Consider the following 19,780-nt stretch of genomic DNA (forward strand, 5'->3'; position numbering starts at 1 on the left):
CAAGTTTTGTTGAATATAGGCTTTTATAGTAAGATCTGATGATTTTTTGAATTTCCTCTGAATCTGTAGTTATGTCTCCCTTTTCATTTCTGATTTTGTTAATTTGGACACACTCTCTGGGTCCTCTCGTTAGTCTGGCTAAGGGTTTATCTATCTTTTTGATTTTCTCAAAGAACCAACTTTTGGTTCTGTTGATTCTTTGTATGGTCCTTTTTGTGTCTACTTGGTTGATTTCAGCTCTGAGTTTGATTATTTCCTGCCTTCTACTCCTCCTGGGTGTATTTGCTTCTTTTTGCTCTAGAGCTTTTAGGTGTGCTGACAAGCTGCTGACATATGCTCTTTCCTGTTTCTTTCTGCAGGCACATAACGCTATGAGTTTTCCTCTTAGCACAGCTTTCATTGTGTCCCATAAGTTTGGGTATGTTGTACCTTCATTTTCATTAAATTCTAAAAAGTTTTTAATTTCTTTCTTTATTCCTTCCTTGACTAGGTTATCATTGAGTAGAGCATTGTTCAATTTCCACGTATATGTGGGCATTCTTCCCTTATTGTTATTGAAGACCAGCTTTAGGCCGTGGTGGTCTGATAGCACGCATGGGATTATTTCTATCTTTCTGTACCTGTTGAGGCCCGTTTTTTGACCAACTATATGGTCAATTTTGGAGAAAGTACCATGAGGAGCTGAGAAGAAGGTATATCCTTTTGCTTTAGGATAGAATGTTCTATAAATATCTGTTAAGTCCATTTGGCTCATGACTTCTCTTAGTCTGTCTACGTCTCTGTTTAATTTCTGTTTCCATGATCTGTCCATTGATGAGAGTGGGGTGTTGAAATCTCCCACTATTATTGTGTGAGGTGCAATGTGTGTTTTGAGCTTTAGTAAGGTTTCTTTTACGTATGTAGGTGCCCTTGTATTTGGGGCATAGATACTTAGGATTGAGAGTTCATCTTGGTGGATTTTTCCTTTGATGAATATGAAGTGTCCTTCCTTATCTTTTTTGATGACTTTTAATTGAAAATTGATTTTATTTGATATTAGAATGGCTACTCCGGGTTGCTTCTTTTGACCATTTGCTTGGAAAGTTGTTTTCCAGCCTTTCACTCTGAGGTAGTGTCTGTCTTTGTCTCTGAGGTGTGTTTTCTGTAGGCAGCAGAATGCAGGGTCCTCGTTGTGCATCCAGTTTGTTAATCTGTGTCTTTTTATTGGGGAGTTGAGGCCATTGATGTTGAGAGATATTAAGGAATAGTGATTATTGCTTCCCGTTATATTCATATTTGGATGTGAGGTTATGTTTGTGTGCTTTTCTTCTCTTTGTTTTGTTGCCAAGACGATTAGTTTCTTGCTTCTTCTAGGGTATAGCTTGCCTCCTTATGTTGGGCTTTACCATTTATTATCCTTTGTAGTGCTGGATTTGTAGAAAGATATTGTGTAAATTTGGTTTTGTCATGGAATATCTTGGTTTCTCCATCTATGTTGATTGAGAGTTTTGCAGGATACAGTAACCTGGGCTGGCATTTGTGTTCTCTTAGGGTCTGTATGACATCTGTCCAGGATCTTCTGGCCTTCATAGTTTCTGGCGAAAAGTGTGGTGTGATTCTGATAGGTCTGCCTTTATATGTTACTTGACCTTTTTCCCTTACTGCTTTTAATATTCTTTCTTTATTTTGTGCGTTTGGTGTTTTGACTATTATGTGACGGGAGGTGTTTCTTTTCTGGTCTAATCTATTTGGAGTTCTGTAGGCTTCTTGTATGCCTATGGGTATCTCTTTTTTTAGGTTAGGGAAGTTTTCTTCTCTGATTTTGTTGAAGATATTTACTGGTCCTTTGAGCTGGGAGTCTTCACTCTCTTCTATACCTATTATCCTTAGGTTTGATCTTCTCATTGAGTCCTGGATTTCCTGTATGTTTTGGACCAGTAGCTTTTTCTGCTTTACATTATCTTTGACAGTTGTGTCAATGATTTCTATGGAATCTTCTGCTCCCGAGATTCTCTCTTTTATCTCTTGTATTCTGTTGGTGAAGCTTGTATCTACAGCTCCTTGTCTCTTCTTTTGATTTTCTATGTCCAGGGTTGTTTCCATGTGTTCTTTCTTGATTGCTTCTATTTCCATTTTTAATTCCTTCAACTCTTTGATTGTGTTTTCCTGGAATTCTTTCAGGGATTTTTGTGTCTCCTCTCTATGGGTTTCTACTTGTTTACTTATGTTTTCCTGGAATTCTTTCAGGCATTTTTGCAATTCCTCTCTGTAGGCTTCTACTTGTTCTCTAAGGGAGTTCTCCACGTCTTTCTTGAAGTCCTCCAGCATCATGATCAAATATGATTTTGAAACTAGATCTTGCTTTTCTGGTGTGTTTGGATATTCCATGTTTATTTTGGTGGGAGAATTGGGCTCAGATGATGTCATGTAGTCTTGGTTTCTGTTGCTTGGGTTCCTGCGCTTGCCTCTCGCCATCAGATTATCTCTAGTGTTACTTTGTTCTGCTATTTCTGACAGTGGCTAGATTGTCCTATAAGCCTGTGTGTCAGGAGTGCTGTAGACCTGTTTTCCTGTTTTCTTTCAACCAGTTATGTGGACTGAGTGTTCTGCTTTCGGGCGTGTAGTTTTTCCTCTCTACAGGTCTTCAGCTGTTCCTGTGGGCCTGTGTCTTGAGTTCACCAGGCAGGTCACTTGCAGCAGAAAAGTTGGTCTTACCTGTGGTCCCGAGGCTCAAGTTTGCTCGCGGGGTGCTGCCCAGGAGCTCTGTGCGGCAGCAGCAACCAGGAAGACATGCGCCGCCCTTTCCGGGAGCTTCCGTGCACTAGGGTTCCAGATGGCGCCTGGTGTTTTCCTCTGGCGTCCGAGATGTGTGTGCAGAGTGCAGTCTCTTCTGGTTTCCCAGGCGTGTCTGCCTCTCTGTATGTTTAGCTCTCCCTCCCACGGGATTTGGGCGCAGAGAACTGTTTATCCGGTCTGTTTCCTTCAGGTTCCGGCGGTGTCTCAGGCACAGGGGTCCTGCCGCTCCTGGGCCTTCCCCCACGGGAACCCAGAGGCCTTATACAGTTGCCTCTTGGGCCAGGGATGTGGGCAGGGGTGGGCAGTGTTGGTGGTCTCCTCTGCTCTGCAGCCTCAGGAGTGCCCACCTGACCAGGCGGTGAGGTCTCTCTCCCACGGGGTTTGGGAGCAGAGAGCTGCTGCGGGCCGGGATCCTCGGGTGTGGGACTTCCGGTAAACACAGGAAGTGCCCGGTCCTAGAGGAATTTTGCCTCTGTGTGTCCTGAGTTCACCAGGCAGGTTTCTTGCAGGGGAAAAGTTGGTCCTACCTGTGGTTCCAAGGCTCAAGTTTGCTCATGGGGCACTGCCCAAGTCCTCTCCGCGGCGGCAGCAACCGGGAAGATCTGCGCAGCTCTTTCTGGGAGCCTCCGTGCACCAGGGTTCCAGATGGCGTTTGGTGTCTTCCTCTGGCGTCTGGATGTGTGCAGAGTGCAGTCTCTTCTGGTTTCCCAGGCGTGTCTGCCTCTCTAAAGGTTCAGCTCTCCCTCCCACGGGATTTGGGTGCAGAGAACTGTCCATCCGGTCTGTTTCCTTCAGGCTCCGGCGGTGTCTCAGGCGTAGGGGTCCTGCCGCTCCTGGGCCCTCCCCCACGGGAACCCAGAGGCCCTATACAGTTGCCTCTTGGGCCAGGGATGTGGGCAGGGGTGGGCAGTGTTGGAGGTCTCCTCCACTCTGCAGCCTCAGGAGTGCCCACCTGACCAGGCGGTGAGGTCTCTCTCCCACGGGGTTTTCCACTTTTTCTTCTATTAGTTTGAGTGTAACTAGTTTTATGTAATGGTTCATGATCCACTTTTACTTGAGCTTTATACAGGGTGATAAGAATGGGTCAATTTGTATTCTTCTATATGCCATCATTTGTTGAAAATGTTGTCTTTTTTCCCACTGGATAGTTCAAGCACTCTGCAGTACAGCTTGAAGTCAGGGATGATGATTCCCCCAGAAGTTCTTTTATTGTTCAGAATAGTTTTTGCTATCCTGTTTTTTTTTTGTTATTCCAAATGAATTTGCAAGTTGCTTTTTCTAACTCTATAAACAACTGAGTTGAAATTTGGGTAGAGAGTGCTTTGATTCTGTAGATTGCTTTTGGCAAAATGACCATTTTTACTATATTAATCCTGCCAATCCATGAGCATGGGAGGTCTTTCCATCTTCTGAGATATTCCTCAATTTCCTTCTTTAGAGACTTGAAGTTCTGGTCATACAGATCTTTCATTGCTTGGTTAGAGTCACACCAAGGTATTTTATATTATTTGTGACTATTGTGAAGGGTGTCATATCCCTAATTTCTTTTTCAGCCTGTTTATCTTTTGAATAGAGGAAGGCAACTTGTTTGTTTCAGTTAATTATATATCCAGCCACTTTGCTGAAATTGTTTATCAGGTCTATGAGTTCTCTGGTGGAATTTTTGGAGTCACTTAAGTACACTATCATATCATCTGCAAATAGTGATTTTTTGACTTCTTCCTTTCCAGTTTGGATCCCTTTGACCTCTTTATGTGGTCTAGATGCTCTGGCTAGGACTTTAAGTACTATATCGAATAGGTAGGGAGAGGATGGGCAGCCTTATCTAGTCCCTCATTTTAGCGGGATTTCTTCAAGTTTCTTTTGATTTAGTTTGATATTGGCTACTGCTTTGCTGTATGCTTTTACTATGTTTAGGTATGGCCCTTTAATTCCTGATCTTTCCAAGATGTTTATCATGAAGGGGTGTTGAATTTTTCAAATGCTTTCTCAGCATCTAATTAAATGATCATGTGGTTTATTTTCCTGATTTTGTCTATATAGTGGATTACATTAATGGATTTCCATATAGTGAATCTTTGTATTCCTGGGATGAAGCCTACTTGAACATGCTTGAATGATTGTTTTGATGTTTCCTTGGTTTGTACGAATTTTATTGAGTATTTTTGTCTTGATATTCATGAGGGAAATTGGTCTGAAGTTCTCTTTCTTGTAGTGTCTTTGTATGGTTTAGTTATAAGCGTAATTGTGGCTTCAAAGAACGAATTGGGTAGTGTTCCTTCTATTTCTATTTTGTGGAATAGTTTGAAGAGTATGGGTATGAGGTCTTCTTTGAATGTGTGATAGAATTCTGCACTAAACCCATCTGATCCTGGGCTCTTTTTGTTGTAAGACTTTTAATGACTGCTTCTATTTCTTTAGGGTTATGGGACTGCATGGTTAATCTGATCCTGATTTTACTTTGGTACCTGGTATCTGTGTAGGAAATTGTCCATTTTTTCCAGATTTTCCAGTTTTATTGAGTAGAGAGTTTGGTAGTCGGATCTGATAATTTTTTTTAATTTCCTCAGTTTCTGTTGTTATGTTTCCCTTTTCATTTCTGATTTTGTTGATTTAGATACTGTCTCTGACCTCTGGTTTGCCTGGCTAAAGGTTTATCTATCTTTTTGATAGGTAGACCAGCTCCTGGTTTTGTTGATTCTTTGTATCGTTCTTTTTGTTTCCACTTGGGAGATTTCAGCTCTGAGTTTTATTATTTCCTGCCATCTAGTCCTCTTGGGTGAATTTGCTTCTTTTTGTTCTAGAGCTTTAAGGTGTGCTGTCAAGCTGTTAGTGTATGCTCTCTATATTTTCTTTTTGGAGACACTCAGAGCTATGAGTTTTCCTTGTAGCACTGCTTTCATTGTGTCTCATAATTTTTGATATGTTGTACCTGCTTTTTCATTGAATTCTAAAATGTCTTTCATTTCTTTCTTTATTTCTTTCTTGACCAAAGTAGAGTGATGCTCAGCTTCTATGAGTATGTGGGTTTTCTGATGTTTTTGTTGTTATTGAAGATCAGCCTTAGTCTACAGTGAGTTGATAGAGTGCATGGGAATATTTAAATCTCCTTGTATCTATGACACCTGTTTTGTGACCAATATATGGTTAGTTTTTGAGAAGATACCATGAGGTGGTGAGAAGAAGGTATATTCTTTTGTTTTAGGATGAAATGTTTTATATATGTCTGTTAAATGCATTTGGTTCATAATTTCTGTTAGTTTCAATGTGTCTCCATGTATTTTCTGTTTCTATGATCTGTCCATTGATGGGAGTGGTATGTTGAATTCTCCTACTATTATTGTGTGTGGTGTAACATATCCTTTGAACTTTAGTAAAGTCTCTTTTATGAATGCGTGTACCCTTGCATTTGGAGAATAGATGTTCAGAATTGAGAGTTCATCTTGGTAGATTTTTCCTTTGATGAATATAAAGTGTCATTCCTCATCTTTTTTTGATAACTTTTGGTTGAAAGCCAATTTTATTTGATATTAGAATGGCCACTCCAACGTGTATCTTGGGACCATTTGCTTGAAAAAAGCTTTTCCCAGAATTTTATTCTTAAGTAATATCTGTCTTTGTCACTGAAGTGCATTTTCTGTATACAACAAAATGCTAGGTCCTGTTTATGGATCCAGTCTGTTAGTATAGGTCTTTTTATTGGGAGAATTCAGTCCATTGATGTTAAGATATATTAAGGTTGATTGTTGCCTGTTATTTTTGTTGTTAGAGGTGGAATTATGTCTGTGTGTCTCTCTTCTTTTGGATTTGTTGGAAGATTACTTTCTTGCATTTTCTAGGGTCTAGTTTCCTTCCTTGTATTGAAGTTTTCCATCTATTGTCCTTTGTAGGGCTGGATTTGTGGAAAGATATTGTGTATATTTGGTTTTGTCATGGAATATCTTGCCTTCTCCATATATGTTAATTTAGAGTTTCGCAAGATATAGTAGCCTGGGCTGGCATTTGTGTTCTCTTAGGGTCTGTTGACATCTGTCCAGAATCTTCTGGCTTTCATAGTCTCTGGTGAGAAGCCTGGTGTAGTTCTTATAGGTCTGCCTTTATATGTTCCTTGACCTTTTACCCTACTGCTTTTAATATTCTTTCTTTTGTTTTGTGCATTTGGTGTTTTGACCATTATGTAGTGGGAGAATGTCTTTTCTGATCCAACCTATTTGGAGTTCTGTAGGCTTCTTCTATGTTCATGGGAATCTCTTTCTTTAGGATAGGAAAGTTTTCTTCTATAATTTTGTTGAAGATATTTACTGGCCCCTTAAGTTGGAAGTCTTCACTTTTTTCTATACCTATTATCCTTAGGTTTGATCTTCTCATTGTGTCCTGGATTTCATGGATTTTTTTTGGGTTAGGAATTTTTTGCATCTTACATTATCTTTGATGGTTGTGTCAATGTTTTTCTATGGTATCTTCTGCCCCTGAAATTCTCTTCTATCTCTTGTATTCTATTGGTGGTGCTTGTGCTTATGACTCTTGATCTCTTTCCTAAGTTTTCTATCTCCAGGGTTGTCTTCCTTTGTCATTTCTTTATTTTTTCTATTTACATTTTTACATCCTGAATGGTTTTGTTCTATTCCTTCTCCTGTTTCTTGTGTTTTCCTGTAATTCTTTAAAGGATTTTTGTTTCCTCTTTAAGGGTCTCTACTTGTTTACCTGTGTTTTCCTGAATTTCTTTAAGAGAGTTACTTATGTCCTTCAGAAACTCCTCTATCTTCATCATAAGATGTGATTTTAAATCCAAGTCTTGCTTTTCTGGTGTGTTAGGATATCCAGTATTTGCTGTGGTTTGAGACCTGTGTTCTGGTGATGTCAAGTAGTTTTGGTTTTTGTTGCTTAGGTTCCTGTGCTTGCCTTTCCCCAGGTGGTATCTCTGATGTTAGTTGGTCTTCTTTTCTCTGACTGGAGCTTGTCTCTGCTTTGGGCCTGTGAGCCTTGGTGTGAGAATGCTCCTGGGAGACCACCTCTCTGTTGGCAGGGTTTGGTTCTAAGATCTGTCAGACAGCCCTTCCTCTGGGTACAGATGGAGACTGGAAGGGTCCTGTCCTAGGCCACTGTGTGGCTCTCACTCCACTGTGCTTACATGGTGTCTCTCCTTGGACTGTCAATGGGGAGAAAGTAGCGTCTCTCCTGTGATCTTTGGAGAGGGAATGGTACTGGTAGATCAGCTATCTGCAAGCAGGTTTTGTGTCTGAGAGCTGTGGAATAATCCTGGCTCTGGGCACAGATGGTGACTTGAAGGGCCAGCCCCAGGCTGCCCTGCAGCTCCTGATCCCTGTGCATTCTTGGTGGGTGTCTCCTTGTACACTCAATGGGGAGATAGTGGAGTTTCATCTGTGGGCTGAGTGCTTAGGAGGGAGAGTGCTCCTGGCAGACCAGTTCTCTGTGGGCAGGTTTCATGTCCAAGGGCTGTAAAACAGTCCTGGCTCTGATCACAGATGGGGACCAGAAGCGAAAAATATTTTCTTTCAGGTGTTTGATTTGGAATGGGTAATCTCCAAGAAATGAGATAATGAAATTGCTCCTGCATGATGTGGTACATCTTGGAATTTACATCAACAACATGTTAGCCAATAATTTCAGAGGAATTTGCACAACACAAAAATGTATCTTGTATGACAGTTTGGGGACTCGATAGCTAGTCTTTTCCCAAGGCAGACTCAGACCTCGCACCAGATCCTCAAATTCCCCCTCATTTGTGCTCTGCCAATTTAGACATGTATCCCAGAAGGTGGTGTACCATTACAGCTTCCCTACTTGCTAGCATATACACTAGGCATGCTTGCAGGGAATATGGGGTGCCATTCTTTCATTGTTTAGAGCAGAAATTTCCTGAGGCTTGTACATTGACAGTGCTGGTATCACAGGCTCCAGTAATGGCTTTCTTTATGAGATTGTTCACTGGGACCCTTATTTATAAAACCATCTTCTGAAAGGATCTTTGAAAATCACTTAGGTGGGGGCATTTTATGAGCCCCCTACAATATTAGGACAAACTTTTCCTTATTATCTATGAACCTATAGTAAGACCTGTCAAGCCCATCCATTATTACCACCCTCCTCCTTAATCTTCCCTTGGTTACCTTGGATGGACACAAAATGAGGGAGGTACACAGCAGTCACAGCTCCTTGCTCAGCCTTGATGTCAAACAGAGGTCCAGCTACCATGTATCTGTGTTGTAAGGGAGTCTTGTCCAGGAATTGACTCCAGGCACAGAATTCGATCTGTATTGTCACTGCCCTTGTCACCACAAAGTGTAGTCCTGTGCTGGGACAGTGGTAGACACCAGCCATGGGCAATTGCACTCTGGAAGAGGGAGAGGCAGACACCAGTTCAAATCAGTATTACTCATTTGTTGTGTGCAGACACAATGCAGAACCCAGGACACAGCAGACTTCAGGCACCTGGCTCTGAGTTTTGTTTCTCTGCTGTTTATGTTGATCCCTGATTAGCCATTTAACCTTCCAACTCTGTTTCCTCATCTGTACATTGGGTTAATGACAACACCATCTTAGAGAACTGTGAGTACTGAGTGATCTAATGCAAACCTACATGAAACAGATGTCGGGAGCTGTTAGCTCTTCCTGTGATGGTGATGAGAGTGATGAAATAGGTGTGTGTGTGTGTGTGTGTGTGTGTGTGTGTGTGTTTGTTGTGATTTAGAGAATAAAACTGGTATCTTGTACACACTAGACTAAGACAAATAATGAGGCACATCATTGGTTTTTAGTATTTATATTCTTAAAGAGTATTTTTCTCAATGAAAGTCTAACTGCTGATATGACTGATAAATTCTTGTCCTTGACACTCTGCTTTACCAAGATCTTCATTGATTTTCCAAGGCTCCCTGTATTGTGACAGGTGGGTGGACACGTGGAAATTGTAAGTGACAGTTTCTCCAGCTGAGGCAGTAACTATTACAGTGTTGGTGGAGGATGACAGGTTGTGGAAGAAGGCATGGTTGTGTATATAGTCAGTTGTTATGCATGAGACTAGAATCCATGGAGGACAGGGCTGTCGTACATATTGTCATGTTCTTGGCCTCAAGGGGTTCATGGTTCACACTGGTTGTTAGTGAAGTAGGAGAGTGAAGTTAGTGTAGCAGAGAGTACAGAGATGTAAAGTGAATCTAAGGACAGGTGAACCTGAATGTAATGAGGGGAGGGTTGCTACATACACCAGGAATAAAATAATCCCCAAATAGGCCACATTTCAGGTAATGAGAAAAGCTGAACACACACTGTTTAAGTGAAATGAAGAGCTCAGGTCAGCACAGTTGATGTGATAAGAGTGTGCTGGTTGGGAAAGATGAAGTCCTATCTTAAACATGGGAAATGTATAATAAAATTATTGTGGGTGAAATCATATGGTGTCTTGGAGTTACAATACTCTGACAGTGTTGACCAAGAAAGATTGAGAGTAGCCAAAACAGACGTGCAAAATGGTTGATGGATCTGAGTAGTTGGTGCTCTTCTGTTTTGTAAATGCCTGAAAAAATGTTCAGAAAAAGGCCTCTATTTTTATAACAGACTAAACTTCTTATTCCAGTCCTGGCTTAGCCTTCTGCACTGGCAAGAAAAGAGAAGATAAGCAGATGCTATCTGTGGGGATCCCTTATGGAAAATGGACTGGGGAAAGCAAGCCATTGCCAGGTAGAGCTCACTCACCGGTACAGGTTCCTCTCTCTGTCAACCACCTCAGTAGACACAGGTCCTGAAGGGCCCCAGAAGTCATCTTCAGTTCCCAGAGTTTCCATGAGTGTCTCTCCTGGAGAGGTAGAGCAAGATGGATGGAATCTCCTTAGTAGTACAAGTTATAAGTACCACTCATGTAGAATAGGCCAGGCAGTGGTCACTTTGTGTTGTCCATGCACGTATTTTCTATCTCCCTGTTTCTGATGTGTGTGTGTGTGTGTGTGTGTGTGTGTGTGTGTGTGTGTGTTGAGAAAACAACATAATACCATATATGGATGAGCAAGGATAGGTAGGTGAGTCCTAGGTGGTGGCAGATCAGAAGGAAAAAGGGAGACCTAGTACAGCACCTGATACAAGACAAGACAAGATATAAGCCTGATACAAGCTGCTGCCCCCAAGTCTGGAAGAGAAAGAAGCAGTATTCTTTCTTGGTTCTAGGTGTGGAAGGTCTTGCAAGGAGTGGCACTCTTTTTTATGGCTTGTACTGTCCCATGTCAGAGAAGGGAGCATCGATATGATAAACACTTTCAATACATTTATTGCTGATAATTTATTCTCTCTGTGACATGCAACCCATGAAATCTTACTAACATCACTATCTCAAGAAGTTCCAGCTAATGAAACCCTGGTTGACATACTCTCGTGGATGATTGTAATTTCATAATGCCCCGTGCCTAAGTGAAGAGCTATAAGCAGTTAATATCTGGTAGTCTTCCCCAGTCAAGTGCTCCCTAGTAGGTTATCCAACATGTCCAACAGAAAATGGGCTCATCACATTGTATTTATATATACATATGTATACATACGTGTAAGCACACATATTATACAGTACACATAACATCAGTAATATTAAAGAAGAGGTTGGAATTTGAGAATTTGTGCATAGAACAAAGGAGGATTTGAAGTGACTAGATGAAGTGGCAAAAATGATGGTCAGTATATTATTTGTGTATGAAGTCTGTAAGAATTCAGAAAAAGAAAAAGAAATGTGATGTCCTCCTACAGATGCTCTTGCAATCTATACTCACATGCTCTGGGTCTGATCCCTTCACTTACTTGACTGTTGTCTCTGCTGTTTGAATGAGTCCATGATATCTTCTCCATCCATGTTCTCAGTGGGGACCATCATGTGTGGCATCCTATACATAGATATATTCTTCCCCTTAGATATAAGGGAAAGCTAGGGATGTGCACATGCTATCTCCACTTAAAACCCAACGCATCTGAATTTGAACTCTGTCTCATGCTTTTTGCTCTGAGACAACTGTATGAAGGCCCTCATCCTCCTGGGCATTCATGGTTCCAGAACCAGGATAATCTCAACCCCATTCTTTGCTTTATATGAATGTGTCCCCCAGTGTTCACACATTAGAATGTTAATCCCCAATGCAATGACACAGGGCTCATAGGATGAAGGGTCAGGCAAAGAGACCATGAGGGCTCTGCCTTCATGGAGGGGTCAATGCCATCATCACAGAGGTAGATTCCTGTGCCCTGACTGGATTGCCACAAAAACCAGTTTAGCTTCTTGCTCTCATAATATTTCTCTGATGGAAGTGCTTTAATATAATTATATTTTTTTAAAAAAAGCCATACAACCACCCTTCATACAGAACCCTTTCTTATTCAATCATTGTGATGCCCTGCTTTTTTCAGGCTCTCTGTATCTTTCCTACTTCAGGACCCTTTCCTCAGTTCTCAGCTTCAAATCAGCCACATAACGCCAGATTGATCTGAGGGAATCCTTTCTCCCTCCATCTTGCTTACCATGTGCTGGAGATTCGTAGCTTTGGATTCTTTGCCTCCAAGTCTCTGAGCTCCATAATCACCTGGTCACTGAGAGAGGCCTGGTCCAACCTGTAAGAACAAGAGAGAACTGTTTTATTCTGGGACCTTCCACAGAATCTTGAGAAGTCAGAGTCGAGGATTCTGGACTCTGTTGTCTGTGGAGGGAACCAGTGAGGAGGCTCATTCAGTTTTATCCTTGTTTAAGAATCAGAACAAAGGGTTGGGGATTTAGCTCAGTGGTAGAGCGCTTGCCTAGCAAGTGCAAGGCCCTGGGTTCGGTCCCCAGCTCCGAAAAAAAGAAAAAAAAAGAATCAGAACAAAGGAGATAATGGAGAGCAGCAGCAGGTTGAAAGGAAGGAGATGTGTCCATAACGCCGTCTTGGTGGGACTTGGTCAATGTTCAGGGAGATTTGAATACAAGAGAGGACCTTTGGAACATTCCAGGGCTGAAGTGAGTGACTGGACCTTTATACCTACTCTCAACAGGTTAGTCTTTGGAAATATATTATCCCAAGGTGGGGATCATGGCCATACATAAGGGGACTATTGTGGCAAAGGGCACGTCTGTAGCTATCAGCATTCCTAAAGGCTGATAGTCATGTCCATATCCCCAGAGTGATTCTGGGCTTCTCTTCAAGGTGAGCAAATAGTGCTGGGATGCAAGGTTTCATGGAATTCTCCTTGAAGGAAAGATCCTTGGTTTCAGGTTCCAGGATGTTGGTGTTAGAGTAGTGCCTGCCTTCTCTTCTATGCATGGATACATCACTCCTACTCTACTGCTGTGAGGCAGGAGGAGAAAGGCTCCTCCTCCTCTGAGAGGCTGCGCAATGACACCATCCTGCTTCATGAGGTGCCCTCTAGGTGATGGAGCCCTTGAGAGCAGAGAAGGTGTTGGCTAAGATTTCACATGTAACTGAATTGTTACAGACGTGCAGTGGAGGCCAGTCCTGGTGAAGTTCTTCAGTGTTTGAGGAACAGTCATGACTGAAAATGTGTCAAGCATCTGGGTCTGTTTCAGCTACCAAGGGGAGGGACGAAATTGGACTTCACTACCGAACTGTTCATTTAGGTTTGAGAGTTTCAATAAAAGGCCAGACAGAGGGAAGTCCAGGGCATGGGCTTGCCTGACTTTTCCTATTGGTTGGAAGAACTAGCAGGCTCTGTGTACAGGGGTTCAGAGCTTCTGTGGTTCTCTGAGCTCATGAAGCACCAGTAACTTCTGGGAAGGGTTCTTCTGGAATCTGCCTGTGGACTTGTGCTGGGAATGTGGAGGTAAAGGAGAGGGAGCAGTTCAGAGACAGCATGAAGGACTGTGTGGAGAAGGACACATATCTTCAGGGCTATAGTTTGGAGGTTTTCTTAGTTTTCATGGAACTCTAGGTCAGGAGAAATAGTGTGGCTCCAGGTACAGAACACTATTTCAGGCTTCTGTATTCAACTCTCTATGGTTCCAGCCCCTATCTGTTTCAGAGCCTTCCCTACTCTGCCTTTGCCTGGGCTGCTGGCCTCATGTTGGCTGAACCAAGGCTATTTCTCCTTCATTCCTCAGAGAGCTCTCTTGGGCCTTTCAGTAAAACCATGCCTCTCACAGAATTATATGCTCATGATATTGTTGAACAAAGAACATTCAGCAGTTTGTCTGTAGAGAGCGGCGCGGCGAAACAAAGATGGCGCCGACATCCAGCCTTGTCTGGATATAAACGACTTACTGCACATGTGCAGGCTTGTCCCCTTGCTAGGGCTCCCTCTATTGGTGAACAGCGGTACTGCACATGTGCGGTTTATGCACCAGGTGTTAGTTGACCGTTAATATGCTAATGAGGTGATTCATTCTCCGCCAATCCCTGGAGGACAAGTAGTGGGGTGATCCAAGCCCCACCAATCCCTGAGAGATAATTAGCATACTGTTGTCTATATAAGCCGAGCGATTTTGCTGCTCGGGGTCCCTGTTCAGAAGAGCTGTAACACTAAGAAGAGCTGTAACACAGTAAAGGCTTGCTCGCAGAAGAATCCTGTTGCCACGCGTCGTTCTTGCTGGCGGGACATTGGGCGCGCGACAAGTGGTGCCGAGGCCCGGGAACCAACATCGCCGGTGCCGAGGGGACCCTTCAGTGTGCTGAAGAGGATTCAGAACTGCGAGAAGGTAAATTAAAAGGCAAGCTCCGAGAGGCATGCCCCTTTTTGGATTTAGTCTTGCCATGGAGGGATTGTTGCTTGTTTTTATAGTGACTGTTGTCTTCTTACTAGTTGTGTTAAAATGTGAGGACATAGTCAAGGCAGGACAGAACATTCAAGAGAGCATGTCAGAAATGGAGCAGCAGAGTGAGAAATTAGGAGCGCGCAAAAAGAAAAAGGTTACTAAAACAAAAGTGAAAGAGATACAAAAGGCGGAAGAAATGCCGCTGGAGGAAAAAATAGGTATACCCCAGCGGATGAAGTACAAGTCATCCGGAAAGGATACTTTGTATCCATTAAAAGAATCAGAAGCCTTAGAACTGACTGGTAGTGACTCTGAGCAAGAGTTGTCAGAGTCGGAGGAGGAGGAATTAGAGGAAGAGGCAGCCAGATATGAGGAAGAAAGATATGGGCCTAGGTGGAGAGCCACTGTGAAGAAACCGAAAGTTATTAATGCCTTGGTGGCCTCCACTCCCCCGCCTTATATAGAGGGGGAGTGTGAGTACTCTTTCTGTCCACCTGAAACACAGCGAGCACTTAGGCAAATGTTTCCTGTGTTTGAGGACGATGGCGTTCGTTCTCATCAGCCCCTAGAGCACAAGCAAGTTAAGGAACTGGCAGAGTCTGTTCGTGCCTATGGGGTTACTGCTAATTTTACCATGTCACAGGTAGAAAGACTAGCAAGCATTGCCATGACTCCAGCAGACTGGCAATCTGTGACAAAGGCCTGTCTCCTTAGCATGGGACAGTATATTGAGTGGAAGGCATTGTGGCACGATGCTTGCCAAGCACAAGCACGCGCAAATGCAGCAGCAGGACAACCTGCCTGGACATTTGACATGTTAACTGGACAAGGGCAATGGGCCAATAATCAAACTGCCTTCCCCTTGGAGGTATATGCCCAGATTGCTATTAGTGCTGTCAAGGCATGGAAAGCTCTAACTAACAGAGGAGAGGTGTCCGGGAACCTGACCAAGGTCATCCAAGGACCAAGTGAGCCTTTCTCAGATTTTGTGGCCCGCATGATGGAGGCTGCTGGTAGGATTTTTGGAGACCAAGACCAGGCCATGCCCTTAATAGAACAGTTAGTTTTTGAACAATGTACCAAAGAATGCCGCAATGCAATCCTCCCCTGGAAATCTAAGGGGCTGCAGGCTTGGCTGAAAGCCTGTAGGGAAATAGGAGGACCACTTACCAATACTGGTCTAGCCGCAGCTATATTACAAGGACAAAGGCGGCCTGGCCTCTCTAGCAGAGGCATCATGTGTTTCCAATGTGGAAAGCCCGGTCATATGAAAAGGGAGTGCAGGAATCAGAATCCTGGCTTTAATCCAAAGAAAGCCCCAGGACTGTGTCCAAAGTGTAAGAAAGGGAAACATTGGGCCAATGAGTGCAGGTCAGTAAAGGACATAACAGGGAAACCCTTGGATATGTCAAAAAACGTCCAACTGGGCCCCCGTCCTCAGGGCCCTCAAATATATGGGGCAACCAGCTCCCCAGTAACCTGGGCTCATCAAACTTCCCCAGGAGAGCCACTCCGGGTTCCGCAGGATTAGACCTCCGTGCCACCTCCAGAATCGTCCTAACCCCTCAAATGGGGGTGCAGCCTATCCCCTCTGACTTTCATGGCCCTTTACCACCCAATACAGTTGGGCTGCTTTTAGGACGCTCCTCTACTACTCTTAAAGGATTGGTGGTACATCCTGGGGTTATTGATCAAGATTATGAGGGCCAGTTGAAGATCATGTGCTCCTCCCCACGAGGTCTCTTCTCCATTTCCCCAGGTGACCGGATTGCACAATTGCTTGTTTTACCCAGTTATCACGCCCAGCTTAAATCAGGAAGTACAAAAAGAGGAAAGAAGGGTTTCGGCTCTACGGGCACTGATTCAGCATATCTTATGGTCGATTTACACGCTCGACCTACTCTGATCCTAACCATTGAAGGAAAGACATTTGAGGGAATTCTAGATACAGGGGCAGACAAAAGCATTATCTCCACTAAATGGTGGCCTACAAAATGGCCCATTACTCAATCTTCCCATTCATTACAAGGTTTAGGTTATGAAGCTAGTCCAACTATTAGCTCTAGGCCCTTAAAGTGGAAAGCCCCAGAAGGACAGGAGGGTAGTTTCGTCCCATATGTTCTTCCTTTACCTGTCAACTTATGGGGAAGAGATATTTTGGCTGAGTTAGGGCTTAAACTTATGAATGAGAATTCCCTACCAGCACAGAGAATGGTAAGGGATATGGGGTATGTCCCAGGAAAAGGCATTGGTAAGCATCACCAAGGAACTACAGAGCCAATTCAACCCACTGCAAAACCCGATCGTCACGATCTGGGTTTTTCTTAGGGGCCATTGAGGGGGCTATGCCCATACCGTGGATAACAGAGGAAGCTTGTATGGGTTCCTCAATGGCCTCTCTCCTCTGAAAAGCTGGAGGCTGCTCACCAATTAGTAAAGGAACAGTTGCATTTAGGACATTTGGAACCTTCAAGCTCACCCTGGAATACTCCAATATTTGTTATAAAAAAGAAGTCAGGAAAATGGAGACTATTGCATGATCTTAGAGCAATTAATACACAAATGAAATTGTATGGATCAGTCCAACGCGGTCTTCCGCTTCTTTCTGCCTTGCCAAAGCAATGGGAGGTTATTATAATAGATATTAAGGATTGCTTTTTCTCTATTCCTTTACATCCTAAGGATAAAGAGAGGTTTGCCTTTACTCTGCCTGCAATAAATCATGTGGAGCCTGATGAGCGCTATCAATGGAAAGTCTTGCCCCAGGGGATGGCAAACAGCCCCACTATATGTCAGTTATATGTACAACAGACCCTGACTCCTGTCAGAGGGCAATATCCATCACTAACGATTCTTCATTACATGGATGATATACTCCTTTGTGGATCCAAACCTCAAGAGCTTGAGATAGCATATGCTGACTTAATTAAACATTTCCAACAGTTTGGGCTAACTATAGCTACTGAAAAGGTTCAGAGATCGCTGATGGGCAAGTTTTTAGGAGCCGTTGTACATCCAGAAGTTATTACTCCACAAAAAATTGAAATCAGGCGAGATCACCTACAAACCTTAAATGATTTTCAAAAACTTTTGGGAGATATTAATTGGCTACGGCCATTCCTGAAAATATCTACTGCTGAGTTAAAACCTTTGTTTGATATATTGGAAGGGGATCCGCAATTAACATCCCCACGATCCCTGTCTATGGAGGCTGTAGAGGCCCTCCGAAAGGTGGAGAAGACTCTTTCTGAGGCTCAATTAGTAAGGATACAACCTGATGAACCTTTTGAGCTATGTGTTTTGCAAACTGCTAAATTACCCACTGCGGTGTTATGGCAGAATGGCCCCTTACTTTGGATTCACCCACAAGCCTCTCCGGCTAAAACCATAGAGTGGTACCCCTCAGCGGTGGCAAGATTGGCTATGAGAGGACTAAAAGTAGCTGTAACTCATTTTGGTAAACATCCAATAAAAATTGTTATACCCTATACTGCAGAACAGCTCCAAGTGCTGGCTGCTACAAATGATGACTGGGCAATACTTGTGTGCATCTTTTCAGGGGTGTTTGATAATCACTACCCCAGGCACCCCATTTTGACCTTTGCAAAATGTCATCCCCTTGTGTTTCCCCGGGTTACCAGCATGGAACCCCTTCAGGCAGGGGATATTGTTTATACGGATGGATCGAAAACTGGTTTGGGTACTTATGTGCATGACGGTAAAGTGGTAACTAAGCAATTTACCCCTAATTCCCCTCAATTAGTTGAGTGTCAGATTGTATTGGAAGTGCTCCGAGTGTTCCCTAGTCCATTAAATATTGTTTCAGATTCCTCCTATGTGGTTAATTCAGTTAAATCTTTAGAAGTTGCGGGAATGATTAGAACCACTAGTACAGTGGCTTCTATGTTTCTGGAGATCCAGCAGGAGTTACTATCTCGGCATTCCCCTTTTTTCATCACCCATATAAGGGCTCATTCAGGGTTGCCTGGCCCAATGTCTCATGGGAATAACCTGGCCGATTTGGCTACTAGAGCCACTACGTTTGCTGTGCTGACTCCTGTGGAAGCTGACACCCAGTTCCATTCCTTATTTCATGTTACTGCTGAGACCTTACGCAGACGTTTTCCTATATCTAGAGCAGAGGCCAGAAAAATAGTGCTTCGCTGCGGTAATTGCAGTGCGTTTATTACCACCCCACATGTGGGCATTAATCCCCGTGGCCTTCGACCCCTGCAGGTTTGGCAGATGGATGTTACCCATGTCCCCGCCTTTGGAAAATTAAAGTATGTGCATGTTTCCATCGATACATGCTCCGGGGTCATAGTTGCTTCTCCCTTGTCTGGGGAAAAGGCCTCTCATGTCATTGCCCACTGTCTTGAGGCTTGGAGTGCTTGGGGTCTTCCTAGGCTGCTCAAGACCGACAATGGCCCTGCTTATACTTCAGAAAAGTTTAAACATTTCTGCAATCAGATGGGTGTTGCACACCTGACAGGACTTCCTTATAATCCTCAAGGCCAAGGAATCATTGAACGTGCCCATCGCACATTAAAGGCTTATTTAAATAAACAAAAAGGGGGAATTGGTGAGGTGCCGCCAACCCCCAAGGTTGCCATCTCCACTGCACTTCTTACTTTAAATTTCTTAAATTTAGACGCCCATGACTATTCGGCGGCAGAACGCCATGGGCAGTGGCCTATCCCACCCAAGGATCAGGTGAAGTGGAAGGATGTACTCACTGGAGAATGGAAAGGCCCGGATCCTATTCTAATACGATCCAGGGGAGCGATTTGTGTTTTTCCGCAGAATCAAGAAAATCCAATTTGGGTACCTGAGCGTTTGACTCGAAAATTGCCTTCTGCTCTTCCTGAAGATGAGACTACGAACCCTACTATTACTACTGGGAATGGTAATACAGGTTAATTCGCTCACCCTGTGGGCTATTGCCAGATCCTGGCCAGTACCCATGCCAGTTCATAGCAATTCTACTGTTTTGAGAATAAGACTGACAAGCATAATCTCTGGCCTTGGTTTCAATGGGTGCTGTCCAATGAGCAAGGGTTATATACATCCCTGACCCCCTTTGCTAGGTTGATGGGAGAGAACTTCGTGCTGTATAATGTTTCAGCTACCAGAAAAAGGTGATACCAGGTTGATTAATATTCAATATAATAACCTCTTGGTAAATAATACTGCCACTAGTACTTCAGTATGTGCTAGATCACCTTTTTTCTGATAAGCACTAATGTAAGCAGTGGTGCTTTAAATTGTAATAGC

General features: G+C 43.3%; 1 protein-coding gene across 1 annotated transcript in view; it reads right to left on the minus strand.

Annotated features, from left to right (window-relative positions):
- Nlrp1b (NLR family, pyrin domain containing 1B) overlaps positions 1–19,780 on the minus strand; it is a 75,840-nt gene that overhangs the window by 24,100 nt on the left and 31,960 nt on the right. The window contains exons 6-9 of the mRNA XM_063270033.1: positions 12,286–12,375; positions 11,575–11,657; positions 10,492–10,591; positions 8,907–9,130 (exon numbers count right to left, since the gene is read on the minus strand). Coding sequence (XP_063126103.1) covers positions 8,907–9,130; positions 10,492–10,591; positions 11,575–11,657; positions 12,286–12,375 — 497 coding nt within the window. The remainder of the gene's footprint in view (positions 1–8,906; positions 9,131–10,491; positions 10,592–11,574; positions 11,658–12,285; positions 12,376–19,780) is intronic.

The sequence above is a fragment of the Rattus norvegicus genome, chromosome 10 (genome assembly GCF_036323735.1).
Source record: "Rattus norvegicus strain BN/NHsdMcwi chromosome 10, GRCr8, whole genome shotgun sequence".
NCBI lineage: Eukaryota > Metazoa > Chordata > Mammalia > Rodentia > Muridae > Rattus > Rattus norvegicus.